Here is a 12,855-nt window from a genome sequence, read left to right on the forward strand (position 1 = left end):
ACACTAGGGGGTGGGGATCGACCTAAGATACGCAACTTCAGCTACAAGAATAGCGTAGCTGAAATCGACGTATCTTAGTTCAACTTACCTCGCGTCCTCACGGCGCGGGATCGACTGCCGCCGCTCCCCCATCGACTCCGCTTCCGCCTCTCATAGCGGTGAAGTTCCAGAGTCGATGGCAGAGCGATCGGGGATCAATTTATCGTGTCTACACTACACTAGATGTGATAAATCGATCCCCAACAGATCGATCACTACCCGCTGATCTGGTGGGTAGTGAAGACGTACCCTTATTAATCTCTCCTCATATGGAAGCCACTCCATACCCCTAATAATTTTTGTTGCCCTTTTCTGAACCTTTTCCAACTCCAATATATCTTTTTTGAGATGGGCGACCACATCTGCACACAGTATTCAAGATGTGGGCTTACCATGGATTTATATAGAGGCAACATGATATTTTCTGTCCTATTATCTATCCCTTTCTTAATTATTCCCAGCATTCTGTTTGCTTTTTTGACTGCCGCTGCACATTGAGTGGATGTTTTCAGAGAACTATCCACAATGACTCCAAGATCTCTTTCTTGAGTGGTAACAGCTAATTTAGACCCCATCATTTTATATGTATAATTGACAGATCCCTGTGGAGCCCAGCCAAGGGGATTAGAGCTCTAGATTCAACCTGTTTGGGGAAGAGAGAGAATTATTTGTTTCAATTTAAAGGGAGCATATTAATACCCCTAGCAAGTCGAATAAGTATTGTATTTATTATAGGATTTCAGCTAATCTGGTGTCTGCTTTTATTCTGCTGTTGTTCCATTTCTCTATTGCTTGCAGCAACATCCATTTACACAATGGCAGAGTCAGCTTCTCTTATGATAGTCCTCAAATAATCACTTACTATAGTACAAGGGATTTTTTAGTGTGTGGAATCCTATTCCTCTTTTCAAAGCTGCTCTTGACTCATCAATAGTATAGAGAAAAAAGAAAAAACCTGACCTGCAATTTATCAAGTGTAGAACATGCTGCACACTAACAATGTTACAGACCGACACATCTACCAGACTGGAAAATGCTTAGCTTGTGCTTTGCCCCTCTGCTGTTTACAGCCCTGAAGGAGGCTAACAGAACCACCTTGAAGAACAGCCACTCGCTGCTCTTACAACGTATATAATCAGCTGCTTGAAATTCTTTCATGTCTAAGCTTTTAGCCTGAGGTATATTATCCATTGCATGGAAACCTAGAAAATGTACGGAGATTTAGGTTAAATATAACAGACACTCTTGCTAGTTCAAATTCATGGGGTGGATGCCCTGATAGCCCATTTGCCGCAAAGTGTTTTTCCTATCAGTGACATCTTTGCAAAGCTAGTTTAATTGCTCTTAATGTATGGACTCTTAAATGAGGCAGTTGGGATGACTCCAGGATGAGACAGACAATGAGTTTTTTTTATGAGAGACCATGTCAAAGATAGAAACAGGTGAAACCCCTCTACTCTTCGTAAACCATTCTGTAACACAAGAACAAAGGGGTCACTCAATGAAGCTAATGGCTGGTCAATTTGAAGCAAAAGGAATTACTTGATGCGGTGTGTACTCAGCCTGTGAAATTCATTGATACTCAAAGTCAGAGTCAAATACTATTGTTGTATTCTAAATGGGATGGATAATTTTATGACCAAAAATGTTTGTAGTTAGTGTGCTAAGACCAGGGTAATCAAATGCCATGCTTAGGAACATAAACTAATCATTGCAGAAGCCAGAAAGGAATTTGCCCTGCCCCTTCCATGTACATCATTGCATAACAGGGCTTAAGGTGGACTCAAGTGCAGTCATGTGCAGATATTATGGGGGATTTTCAGCTTCCTCTCAAGCATCAGGCACAGGCCACCGCAAAAGGAAGGATAATGAATTTGATGGACCACTGGTCCAATCTGGCATGGTAAACTTTAGTGTGAGACAGACCTTAGAACAAAATGCATCTACAGTGGAACCTCACATTTGACAAATGTTTCTGGGGACTCTTTTCTGTTCCTTATAATGAAGGCTCATTACAGTGAATGAGCCTGATTGACTTCAGAGGAGATAGTCACTTGGATAGCCTGGTGAAGAGTAGTATAAGACCACACATAGAACAGGGATGGACAGGCTTTATGTTCAACAAAGCATTTTGGTTTATCAGTGTTTGTCCTAGCAAGGGTGGAACATACTCCTTTTAAACAGGTTGAGAGCAGTATCTTAGTTCTGCTACAAAAATATTACCCATTACAGTGTCATTTAAAAGCCCATTTCATGACCCTGAGTAATTACCTCCTCTAGCCTTCGCCTCTGCTCCTTCTGCTCCTCAATCCGCTTTTGCCGCTCTGCTAGCAGTTGCCGCTTGTGCTCTTCATTCTCTCGCTGCTGCTGCTCCAGCTGCTGCCGTCGGAGGGCCTCTGAACGCTCCTTATTTGCTAGCTGAAGCCTCAAGAAATCCCGTCTCAGTGTTGACTCTCCAGGCAGATTTAGGATGGAACTTCACAGGGAAGAAGCATCAGAGGCATTCTAACCATGTGTTTATGCTCCCGACCGAGAAATTCTGTATGTGTATCTATGTTTAACTCCCTTTCTCTTTTGGCTTTGCATTTTGCCATTGAAAGTATTTGTGTAACAAGTGGAGGAGGAAGTGCTGGCACAGTATTTAGTGAAGGAAAGCAGGGAATCACAAATGGACTAGGTAGAACAGCTCAGAGACTTGCCAGGTGAGATGCAGCAGTTCTGCTGCCTCATTTTTTACATGGGTTTCAGGAGACAACAAGCTTCGTGGTGGATCAGCCTTGAATTTGTGGCATAGCTCACATGAAGAAAGGGTCATCACACTGTTCACGAACTCACTAGTAATTTACGTCCTCGGAGTTTTTTTAAGTCTCTAAACCAAAGTCCCGTCCATTGCAGTGGCATGCACTATATTTAGTTGTTCACAAAGCAGATTTAGTATGAATCATTGAAATAAAAATACCAGATTACCTCAGTAAAACAATGGAATAACCTGATACTAATTACAATGATTCTTAAAAATGTCATCAAAAGAAAGTTTAACCACTGTTTAGCTTGAAGAAGCAATCAGAAAGGTTTCATGATGAGAAACTACACATAAATAGGGAGCTATACTTGGAAATAAAGGACCACATTGTCAAGAACTGTCTTTAAATTGAGCCTACAATTTTACCACACCTAAATTCTTGCACATGCAGTTTCCCACATCTAGGTTCTTGGGAGCATAAATATTTGCATGTGCAAAATTCCTTCACACATGTAAATTAGTTAAGCAAGCTGTGTACTTAGCCATCTAACAATCTGGTTTGTTTATGCAAATATACTTGCATATACAGTTTTATGTATATAAGATGTGAAAAACTGCAAGAACAATTTTAGAGGCTGGATCCGAATGAGTATATGGAAATGTTCATCTGTATATTGAAAAACTGGTCAGATTAGGGATAAAAATTCAGATATGTTAGGGGGTGGATACTGCTGATATGACCTTGACAGCCTGGCATTGATGAATTTTGAGGCCAATGATTAAGCAGACAAGTTACACAGCTGTCCACATACCATCATATGAAAGAGAAAATACACCTGCGGTTATTACCCTAGGTTGTTTTTTTTTTAAGAAAGAATAGAATAAAATAATTATCACTGAGAGATCAATGCAGTTTTAAACCCTCAGTGTACAGATGCCCACCAGTGAATAGTATAATATATGGAACCTCTGCTTCCTTGTGGCGTTAGCATACTGTATTGTAGATCGCAAAGAAAATGAGGTATCGTTTCTTCTCGGCCTTTTAGTCAAGGTGAGCCATAGCATCAATTTAATATACAGGCATCATCTATCAGAGGGACTATATCCCACCTTTGCACGGGATAGACTCAATGATCAAATTGGTCTTTTTCCATCTCTAGCTCATACAATCCTATAATCCTAACCAATTTTGTACACAGTCAGAGAGATACAATGGGAGAAATGAGCACCTGATTTTTACCTGGGTTCTCCAGAGTCATTTTCTTCTTCCTCTTCCTCACTTCCACTGTATTCATACTCTGTCTCATCTAGGAATATAAATGAATGTTAGTGCCCTTTACTGGACTCATTTGTTTTTCTACTGTTTGAAGACCCAGATGCTCTGGTATGAGAATAGAAACCTCCTTTATTTTATCCTGGGAAAATCAGTAATATTCTCAAGTTTTTTGCCCCAAAAGTCTGATTCTAAATGAGGGCCACAAAGCCAAGGAAATTCAGTCAAAAGCATAATGCATTCAGCTTTGACTAAGTATACAGTAGTCACTGTGCAGTGGCTGTCTGACATGCCGTGTACAATGGGATGAGTTAAGGATGGAGTTTCAGTCTAAATTCTGAATACAGTGTTCCCGATTCAACACTCAACACGGATCTATATCAACAGAGCAGGAAGATGCTGATGTAAAGATAGAAACTGCCAACACCCTTTTGTAAAATAAAAATATAACATTAAACAGATGACAAATGTGTAAAGTACAATTTCTGAACCTCAACTTCAGGAACACTCTTGCAAAAGTTAAGGTACAGGGCAGAATTCTACAGCAACAAGCCTGTGAAACTGGGATTTAAATACTGTTCCGAAGGCATAAACTTCCTTTTCCCTAAACATATGCACTTTTCTCTCTCCTATTAATATCCATATTGATATTTTCCAGTCAATGAAGGAGTCTACATAAATACCCAATTACAGTGCTGTACCACATTCTGCAATTTCTATTGGGATATAAGTGAAATGTAGAATTTTTATCGGATGAAGAGAATTATAGCAAAAGAAAGGCTCACATTTATCCAATTATTTTCCATCTCTAGGGTACAACCTTCATTTGCCAGTCTAAATACATTTAATACTTCACGAGAATCTGGCTTTATTGTTTTCATTTTACTGAAAAAAATATCAGGAAATGGCATTTAAGCATGAAAAAATGATAGTGCTTAAAAGAAATCAGAGAAATAGTGATGTGTTAATTGGCTGGATTCTACAAAAAATGTCAGCCATTGAGATCAAAAATAGAATACAGTACACATTCAAATGTTGGTACTGGCAATATATTATTTTAACAAGTTTGTTTATCTATTGAGTCTTCCTTTTATGAGACTTAACTGTGTCTCTGTATGATTTAAGTCAGTTCATTGAAAATGTATTTGTTTCAATTGGTTATTCCTGTAGCCGACACTGTTGTAAGCTCTTTGGGGCAGGGACTTGGTTTTCATTTGTACAGACCATTGCACAGTTTATAAATATGATTTGTGTTGTCATTTTATAACATAACATAAGAAAACATGACTTTAGTGGGTTCCACCTTCTGTGTGTGCATGGTGTGTATACGTGCGTACGTACTCGATTATAAATACACATTCACAAAGTGCTTAGATTCAACATTACAACAGCGCACTAGGCCCCTATCCTGCTCCTAGTGAAACTGAAGGGTAAAACTCCCATTGTCTTCAGTGGTGCAAGATCAGATGCTAAGTAATAATAGACATTAGATCTGGCCAAGAAATTATTTTTGTTCCTGTGAAAAAATTAAACAAACACAAATTAGTATTGATTGAATTTTTTTTTCAAGTTACTGGGTTTTCATTGAAAACCAACTCCCTAGACGTCTCAATTTTTGTTGTTGTTTTTTTTATGAAAACTTAAGAAAGTTGAAGAGGGTTGAAAGCACCACAGGACTGCACCCATTGAATTAAATCAGTTTCTAAATTGAGTAAAATTTAGACCAGCCCTAAGCATAGTCTGATCTCAGTACAGCACCATGGCACAGTCCCTGGGGCAGGGACTCTATTATGTTTTTATCCTGTGCCTAACACAGCAGGGCCTTGGACTATGATTGAGGTCCCAGGTCCTATCATAATACATACAATAGCCTCTTCTGCTTCGCTGCTAACCTTTTTCTCCTCGCTTCTTCTTAGTCCTATCAATATGGTCCTTAAGCTGGATGCGAACCTGCCTTTCATTAGGCTGGTCTCGAATAAATGGGTGCTTCATCAGCTGTTCGGTCGTTGGTCTCTGACTGTGGTTCTTCACTAGGCAGCTCTCAATGAATGACTGGAATTTTTTAGACCTAGTAGAGAAAGAAAGATGTGTGTGTTAAAAAGAAAAACATGAATCCAGAATTACGTCCAGTAAAAACGCGTCAGACATTTTCTGGATACTTAAAAGGACCAGCCAGCTTGAATTTTTTTGTTCGTTTGCAAATTGACTAAATTTTTTAAAAATGGATTATTGTTAGAATGTATTCTTTCAACAGTATTGTCCTGAAATAATTTTTCTCATCTCCTGTTGATGGTAAGAAGGATCTCTCTATTGCTCGTTATAAAATACAAACAAAGGGAAACAATTATTTATAATTATCTATTACTGCATTTTGGTGGGCGGTAATAGATTTCTGGGTTGAAGTGGGATAAGCAAAGTGATTTACATTTACCCAATTGATGTTACACAGATTTTTAAACGTTTATAGCTTGTACAATCTCCTACTCATTCTTGCTGTTCCTAGGCCTTCACTTACTCCCACCATGAGCTTGGACAGCATGCACTAATCCCATAAGGCATTACATCTTGGCTATAGTATGTTTGTGAAATCTACACTGTCAGCAGGTGTCCACACTGCTTCAACCTCCACCCATTTGTGGATCAAAACTAATGACCTGCCATTCTTGCTGTGCTGGGCAGAAGTCAGAATGAGGCTGTGTTGACTTAGCCTAGCCCATCCTCCCCTCCCTGCCTTGCTACAAAGAGTTAAACTAAACTCCAGCCAAAGCAAATCTGAGAAAACAAATTTTTCTCTTGGCCTTGGATTTTGCATATCAAAAGTTCTGCCTGGAACTAATTTCAGCACATTATAAACCCAAGGGAATAAGGATTTACAAGAAGGAGATGCTGACAGACCACTATGGTGCATGTTGCTTTAGCAAACTGGAACATTTGTGTAAATTAATGTCAGAAGCCAACTGATATTACAGAATTGCATTGAGAGGTAAAACAATAAGCTTTCAGGGATTTTATTTTTAAACCGTCAGACTAAAAAGTGATTTATCTTCTAAGTACTAATCCATACAAATTGGGATGTGAAAATAAACACTACTAGCTCCAATAAAATCCCACATCCAGATTTATTAATGAGCAAATCTCTCCTCTCTACCCTCCCCCTAAAGAACAGTTTCTTGGTGTATTCCAGAAGGAGAAAGTCGGGTGAAGCTTTATTCAGTCCAATTCTTTGTACATGTTAAAATAGAGACTGAGCCTCTGAGCCTGTATGTGGATCCATGTGGGCAGACCCCTTCACGTATGTGGAGCCACAAAAGCACTGGGGACCTGCCCAGGCAGATCTAATTGCAGGATCAGGGCCTGGATCATTACGGAGAAATGTAGCCAAAGACTGTACTATCTGGTATGCTGGACAACAAAAGCAACTGAAAACATCTCATTTAAGTGGCACTCTGTTTTATACAATCTGTTTGCTTAAAACAAACCTTGCAAAAGTAATTTGCTGTCCCCTGCTGAAGTGAACTACCACAAGAATCAGTGTTTAATTACATATTTAAAGTGTTTATTTGACAGTTATTGTAAATAAATACCAATGGGTTATTAATTGACTCTTCCTTGAGTTTAACGGGTATATAAAATGCCTACATGTAAATGATCATGAACCCCAGCTGCCGGTAATTTGATTTTGTGTTGCAGTACATTCCATTAAATTAGTACCTCCTGTTTACCCAGTCTGCTTATATGCAGTACTAATATTTTAATACACACATGGAAGTTAGTTAGGTATTGACACTACATACGACAAAAATGTTAAACTAACAGTCAAATTATATTATAAGCACAGACATTAGTGAGACATTCAGTGCTTTACTGGAAAGCAAATACACACTTTGCACTGCCAGTCTGACAGGTAGTCTTACTATAGCAGTTAAAAAGTGGCCTCCTTTTGCATGTGTGCATGAGATCATCTGTGCATGTACTTTTCAAACATCTGCCTGTGCATGTAGTGAAATTTACAAAACCTACTTGTATACTTTTCTAGCAGGCCCTGGCTTCTATTTTAAGGGGAAACACTGCAAAACTTGGCACTCTCATATGGCTTTAATCCTAATAAGGCAAAACTTCGCTATTTCAAATGTTTTTCACTTTGAGTTTCTGGATTGTTTTGAACACAAAATTCAAACTGAAATTCAGGGAGTTGGAACCTTCTTGAATCCAAGGGGAAAGAAGGAACGCCCAAATCCCTATGGCCTGGTCTACACTAGGCTTTTATGTCGAATTTAGCGCCGTTATATCGAATTAACCCTGCACCCGTCCACACCACGAAGCCATTTAGTTCGACATAGAGCCCTCTTTAAATCGATTTCTGTAATCCTCCCCAACGAGAGGAGTAGCGCTAAATTCGAAATGGCCATATCGAATTAGGCTAGGTGTGGATGGAAATCGACGCTAATAGCTCCGGGAGCTATCCCACAGTGCACCACTCTGTTGACGCTCTGGACAGCAGTCTGAGCTCGGATGCTCTGACCAGCCACACCCCGGGAAAATTTGAATTCCTTTTCCTGTCTGGGCAGTTTGAAGCGCAGTTTCTGTTTGGACACCGTGGCGAGCTCAGCAGCAGTGGCAGCAGTGGCAACGATGCAGAGCTCTCCAGCAGAGATGGCCGTGCAATCCAATAGAAAGAGGGCCCCAGCATGGACGGATCGGGAAGTCTTGGATCTCATCGCTGTGTGGGGAGATGAGTCCGTGCTTTCCGAGCTGCGCTCCAAAAGACGGAATGCAAAGACCTATGAGAAGATCTCTAAAGCCATGGCAGAGAGAGGCTACAGCCGGGATGCAACGCAGTGCCGCGTGAAAATCAAGGAGCTGAGACAAGGCTACCAGAAGACCAAAGAGGCAAACGGACGCTCTGGATCCCAGCCCCACACATCCCGTTTCTACGAGGCACTGCATTCCATCCTAGGTGCGGCCGCCACCACTACCCCACCACTGACCGTGGACTCTGAGGATGGGATATTGTCCGCGGCCGGTTCCTCAGCGGACGGGGAAGAGGAGGAAGGAGATGAGGAGGACGAGGCAGTAGACAGCGCTTACAACGCTGATTTCCCCGACAGCCAGGAGCTCTTCATCACCCTGACAGAGATCCCCTACCAACCCTCCCCAGCCGTTACCCCAGACACAGATTCAGGGGAAGGATCAAGCAGTAAGTGTTTTAAATATCCAAACATTTATTTACAACATAACTGGCATATTTAAAATATTAACAGTAGCGAAAGTGCTTTAAAACATGTAAACATTTATTTGCAACAAAACAGGAAGATTGAAAATATTAACAGTGGGTAAAGTGCTTCAAAACATGTAAACAGGAAAGTCAAACAAAAGGGGAATCAGTGCAAAGTGTATCATGATTACTCCGTCTTTGGGCGCCTCAATATATAGTCCGAACCATTTTAAAAAAATCTCACAATGTCCGCTTCATGATTATAGTGCCCAAAACCCTGCAGTCATTTGTCCCTCCAAGGGCACCTAAGCCAAGAACTGGTCAATGTAACCGGGGATCGAGGCGACATCCTCCGGGGAGAACTCCTCATACACCTCCTGCAGGTGTTTTTCAAGCCTCATCAGCAGGTTCCTGGGCAGGGACAGCTTATTAGGCCCCCCGTGGTAGGACACGTTTCCCTGCCACAACGCCAGCAGGTACTCCGGGATCATGGCCTTGCACAGCAGTGCAGCAAATGGCCCCGGTTTCTGCAGGCTGTCCCGGAGCATCTTCTCCTTCTGGCTCTCGGAGACCTTCAGGAGGGTGATGTCAGGCATGACTCCCTGCTGTGAAATCGGTAGGGGAAAGTTAGTATTGGGACTGCTTGCCCGTCCCTTTACAGAACTGCAACCGCCGGTTTACAGCCACGCGGTTTACAGCCGCGAGGGGCTGGGACAGGGCCAGAGTTCATGCTTGCAGGATTGCTGCCAGCAGAGACTCGCATTGCTTTCTATGTGAAAGGAGGCCAGTGCCACTCTTAAAGTTTTAAGCGGCCACAAGTCTACGGCTTACCATGTTTGCCATCTAGACAAAGTCCGGTGTCCTGCCCTGCTCCTCAGCTCGCCACAGCAAGACCGCAGGCACTGTAGGCGAGGGCCGAAAATTCGACCTTGTCCTCAGTGCGCGTGTGATAGGTGCTCTGCATGGTCTTGTTCACAGAGAAAGACTATGTTCTCTGTTCACAGATACATTGCTCTGTCTCAGGAATTCACTCCCTTTTTCCAATTCCCACAGCCACATCTGCCCAGAGGCTAGCGCACATTAGGAGGAGGAAGAAGAGGACACGGGAAGACATGTTTGCTGAACTAATGGAATGCTCCCGAGCACAGGCAGCCCAGCAGACACAGTGGAGGGAGAACTTGTCCCAAATGCACCGGGCAAACATGGAACGGGAGGAGAGGTGGCGACAGGAGGACAGGCAGGCTACTCAAACGCTGCTTGGACTAATGAGGGAGCAAACGGACACGCTCCGCCGCCTTGTGGATGTTCTGCAGGACCGGAGGCAGGAGGAGAGAGCCCCGCTGCAGTCTCTCTCTAACTGCCCTGCCCCGCCACCAAGTCCCATACACCCCTCACCCAAAGTCCAAACACGGAGGGGTGGAAGGGGCCGGGAAAAATTTCACTCCACCCCTGCGGACTGCTCTACCACTAGAAGGCTCTCATTCCCCAAAATTTGAAAAGTCCTTTCCTATCGGCCTCACACAAGACCCCGTCCAAGTTTCACCCCCCCGTTCCATGTGCGGTTGTTAATAAAGAATACGTTTCTGTTCATTTCTGTTTCCATCCTCTTCTTTTGGAGGGGAGTCTGTCTGAAGGGGGGGGAAGGGCCTTGGTAATTGGACAGGACAGTCACCTTTAGCAGGGGGCAGGTGCAGCAGCAGGGCACATATACAGTGCAGTGACTAGTTATCCTGGTTAGTCTGGGAGGTGGTTTTCATGTTTTCTGTGGTGGGGGCGGTGGTGTTGCTCTGTGACTTGGTGGCGGGGGAGGGCAGTTACAGATCTTATGCAGCGGTCCTTACCCTGGATCACAGAGCCGCGCAGCAGGGGATCTGTAACCCTCCTCCCCCTGCAAGACAGTCACATAGCCGACACATACACGCAGTCCCGGCCAGGAGGGCTGGCAGGCTCCGTTGAAACTACCAGTCCACCACCGCGGAGCCTGTCTTTCCTGGAGTTTAGAAGCATCATTTGCATCACAACCCTAAACCCGCCCCCCGCCACAGTCTGCGTCCCAGGTTTAAAACATTCCCGCGAAAACAGTAATAAAGACAACGGTGTCCATGAACAAAACAGAACAGATTTTATTTTTTGTGAAGGGGGTATGTAAGTGGAGAGGATAGTCAACGGCAACTGGGTAAAGAAACGGGGGCAGGTTCAGCTTCTCTGTAAACAAACTTAATAGTCACTGGTTGCCCTGCTCACTCAGGAACCTAGCTTTCAAAGCCTCCCGGATGCACAGCGCGTCCCGCTGGGCTCTTCTAATCGCCCGGCTGTCTGGCTGGGCGTAATCAGCAGCCAGGCTATTTGCCTCAACCTCCCACCCCGCCATAAAGGTCTCCCCCTTGCTCTCACACAGATTGTGGAGCACACAGCAAGCTGCAATAACGATGGGGATATTGGTTTCGCTGAGATCACAGCGAGTGAGTAAGCTTCTCCATCTCCCTTTGAGACGGCCAAAAGCACACTCCACCACCATTCTGCACTTGCTCAGCCGGTAGTTGAAGAGTTCTTTTTCTGTGTCCAGGGCGCCAGTATAGGGCTTCATGAGCCAGGGCATTAGCGGGTAGGCTGGGTCCCCGAGGATGACTGTAGGCATCTCCACATCCCCAACAGTTATCTTGTGGTCCGGGAAGTAAATACCTTCCTGCAGCCGTCTAAACAGACCAGAGTTCCTGAACACGCGAGCGTCATGAACCTTGCCCGGCCATCCGACGTAGATGTTTGTAAACCGTCCCCGATGGTCCACCAGTGCTTGCAGCACCATTGAAAAGTAGCCCTTTCTATTGATGTACTGGCTGGCCTGGTGGCCCGGTCCCAGGATAGGGATGTGAGTCCCATCTATAGCCCCACCGCAGTTTGGGAATCCCATCGCGGCAAAGCCATCTATGATGACCTGCGCGTTTCCCAGAGTCACTACCTTTGACAGCAGTACCTTGACGATTGCCTTGGCTACTTGCAGGACAACAACCCCCACGGTAGATTTGCCCACGCCAAAGTGGTTCGCGACTGACCGGTAGCTGTCCGGCGTTGCAAGCTTCCAGAGGGCTATGGCCACTCGCTTCTGGACAGTCAGGGCTGCTCGCATGCGGGTGTCCTTGCGCTTCAGGGCAGGGGACAGCAAGTCACAAAGTTCCAGGAAAGTCCCCTTCCGCATGCGAAAGTTTCGCAGCCACTGGGATTCATCCCAGACCTGAAGCACTATGCGGTCCCACCAGTCCGTGCTTGTTTCCCGAGCCCAAAATCGCCGTTCAACAAAATCCACATGCCCCATTGCCACCGTGATGTCCTGGGCGCTGGGGCTCGTGGTTTCTGACAGCTCTGTGCTACTCTCCGACTTCAGGCCCTCACGGCGGTGCCGTAGCCTCCTCGCCTGATTTCTCTGCATCTGCCTGTGGGAAAGGTGTATGATAAGGTGCGAGGCGTTGAGAACAGCCACAACTGCAGCGATGGTCGCAGCGGGATCCATGATCGCAGTGCTGTGGCGTCCGCGCTGTCACTGATCAAAAAGTGCGCGAACTGATTTCCCGCCGGCGCTTTCAGGGA

General features: G+C 44.2%; 1 protein-coding gene across 6 annotated transcripts in view; it reads right to left on the minus strand.

Annotated features, from left to right (window-relative positions):
- The window catches only part of TNIK (TRAF2 and NCK interacting kinase), a 141,986-nt gene that overhangs the window by 82,506 nt on the left and 46,625 nt on the right, over positions 1-12,855 (minus strand). For all 6 annotated transcript variants that reach the window (XM_026650043.1, XM_026650041.1, XM_026650042.1 and 3 more), the window contains exons 8-10: positions 5,948-6,123; positions 4,023-4,089; positions 2,311-2,515 (exon numbers count right to left, since the gene is read on the minus strand). In XM_026650043.1, the coding sequence (XP_026505828.1) occupies positions 2,311-2,515; positions 4,023-4,089; positions 5,948-6,123 (448 nt within the window). The remainder of the gene's footprint in view (positions 1-2,310; positions 2,516-4,022; positions 4,090-5,947; positions 6,124-12,855) is intronic.

This window comes from Terrapene carolina, unplaced genomic scaffold (assembly GCF_002925995.2).
Source record: "Terrapene carolina triunguis isolate 2854851 unplaced genomic scaffold, T_m_triunguis-2.0 Scaffold88, whole genome shotgun sequence".
Taxonomy (NCBI): Eukaryota; Metazoa; Chordata; order Testudines; family Emydidae; genus Terrapene; species Terrapene triunguis.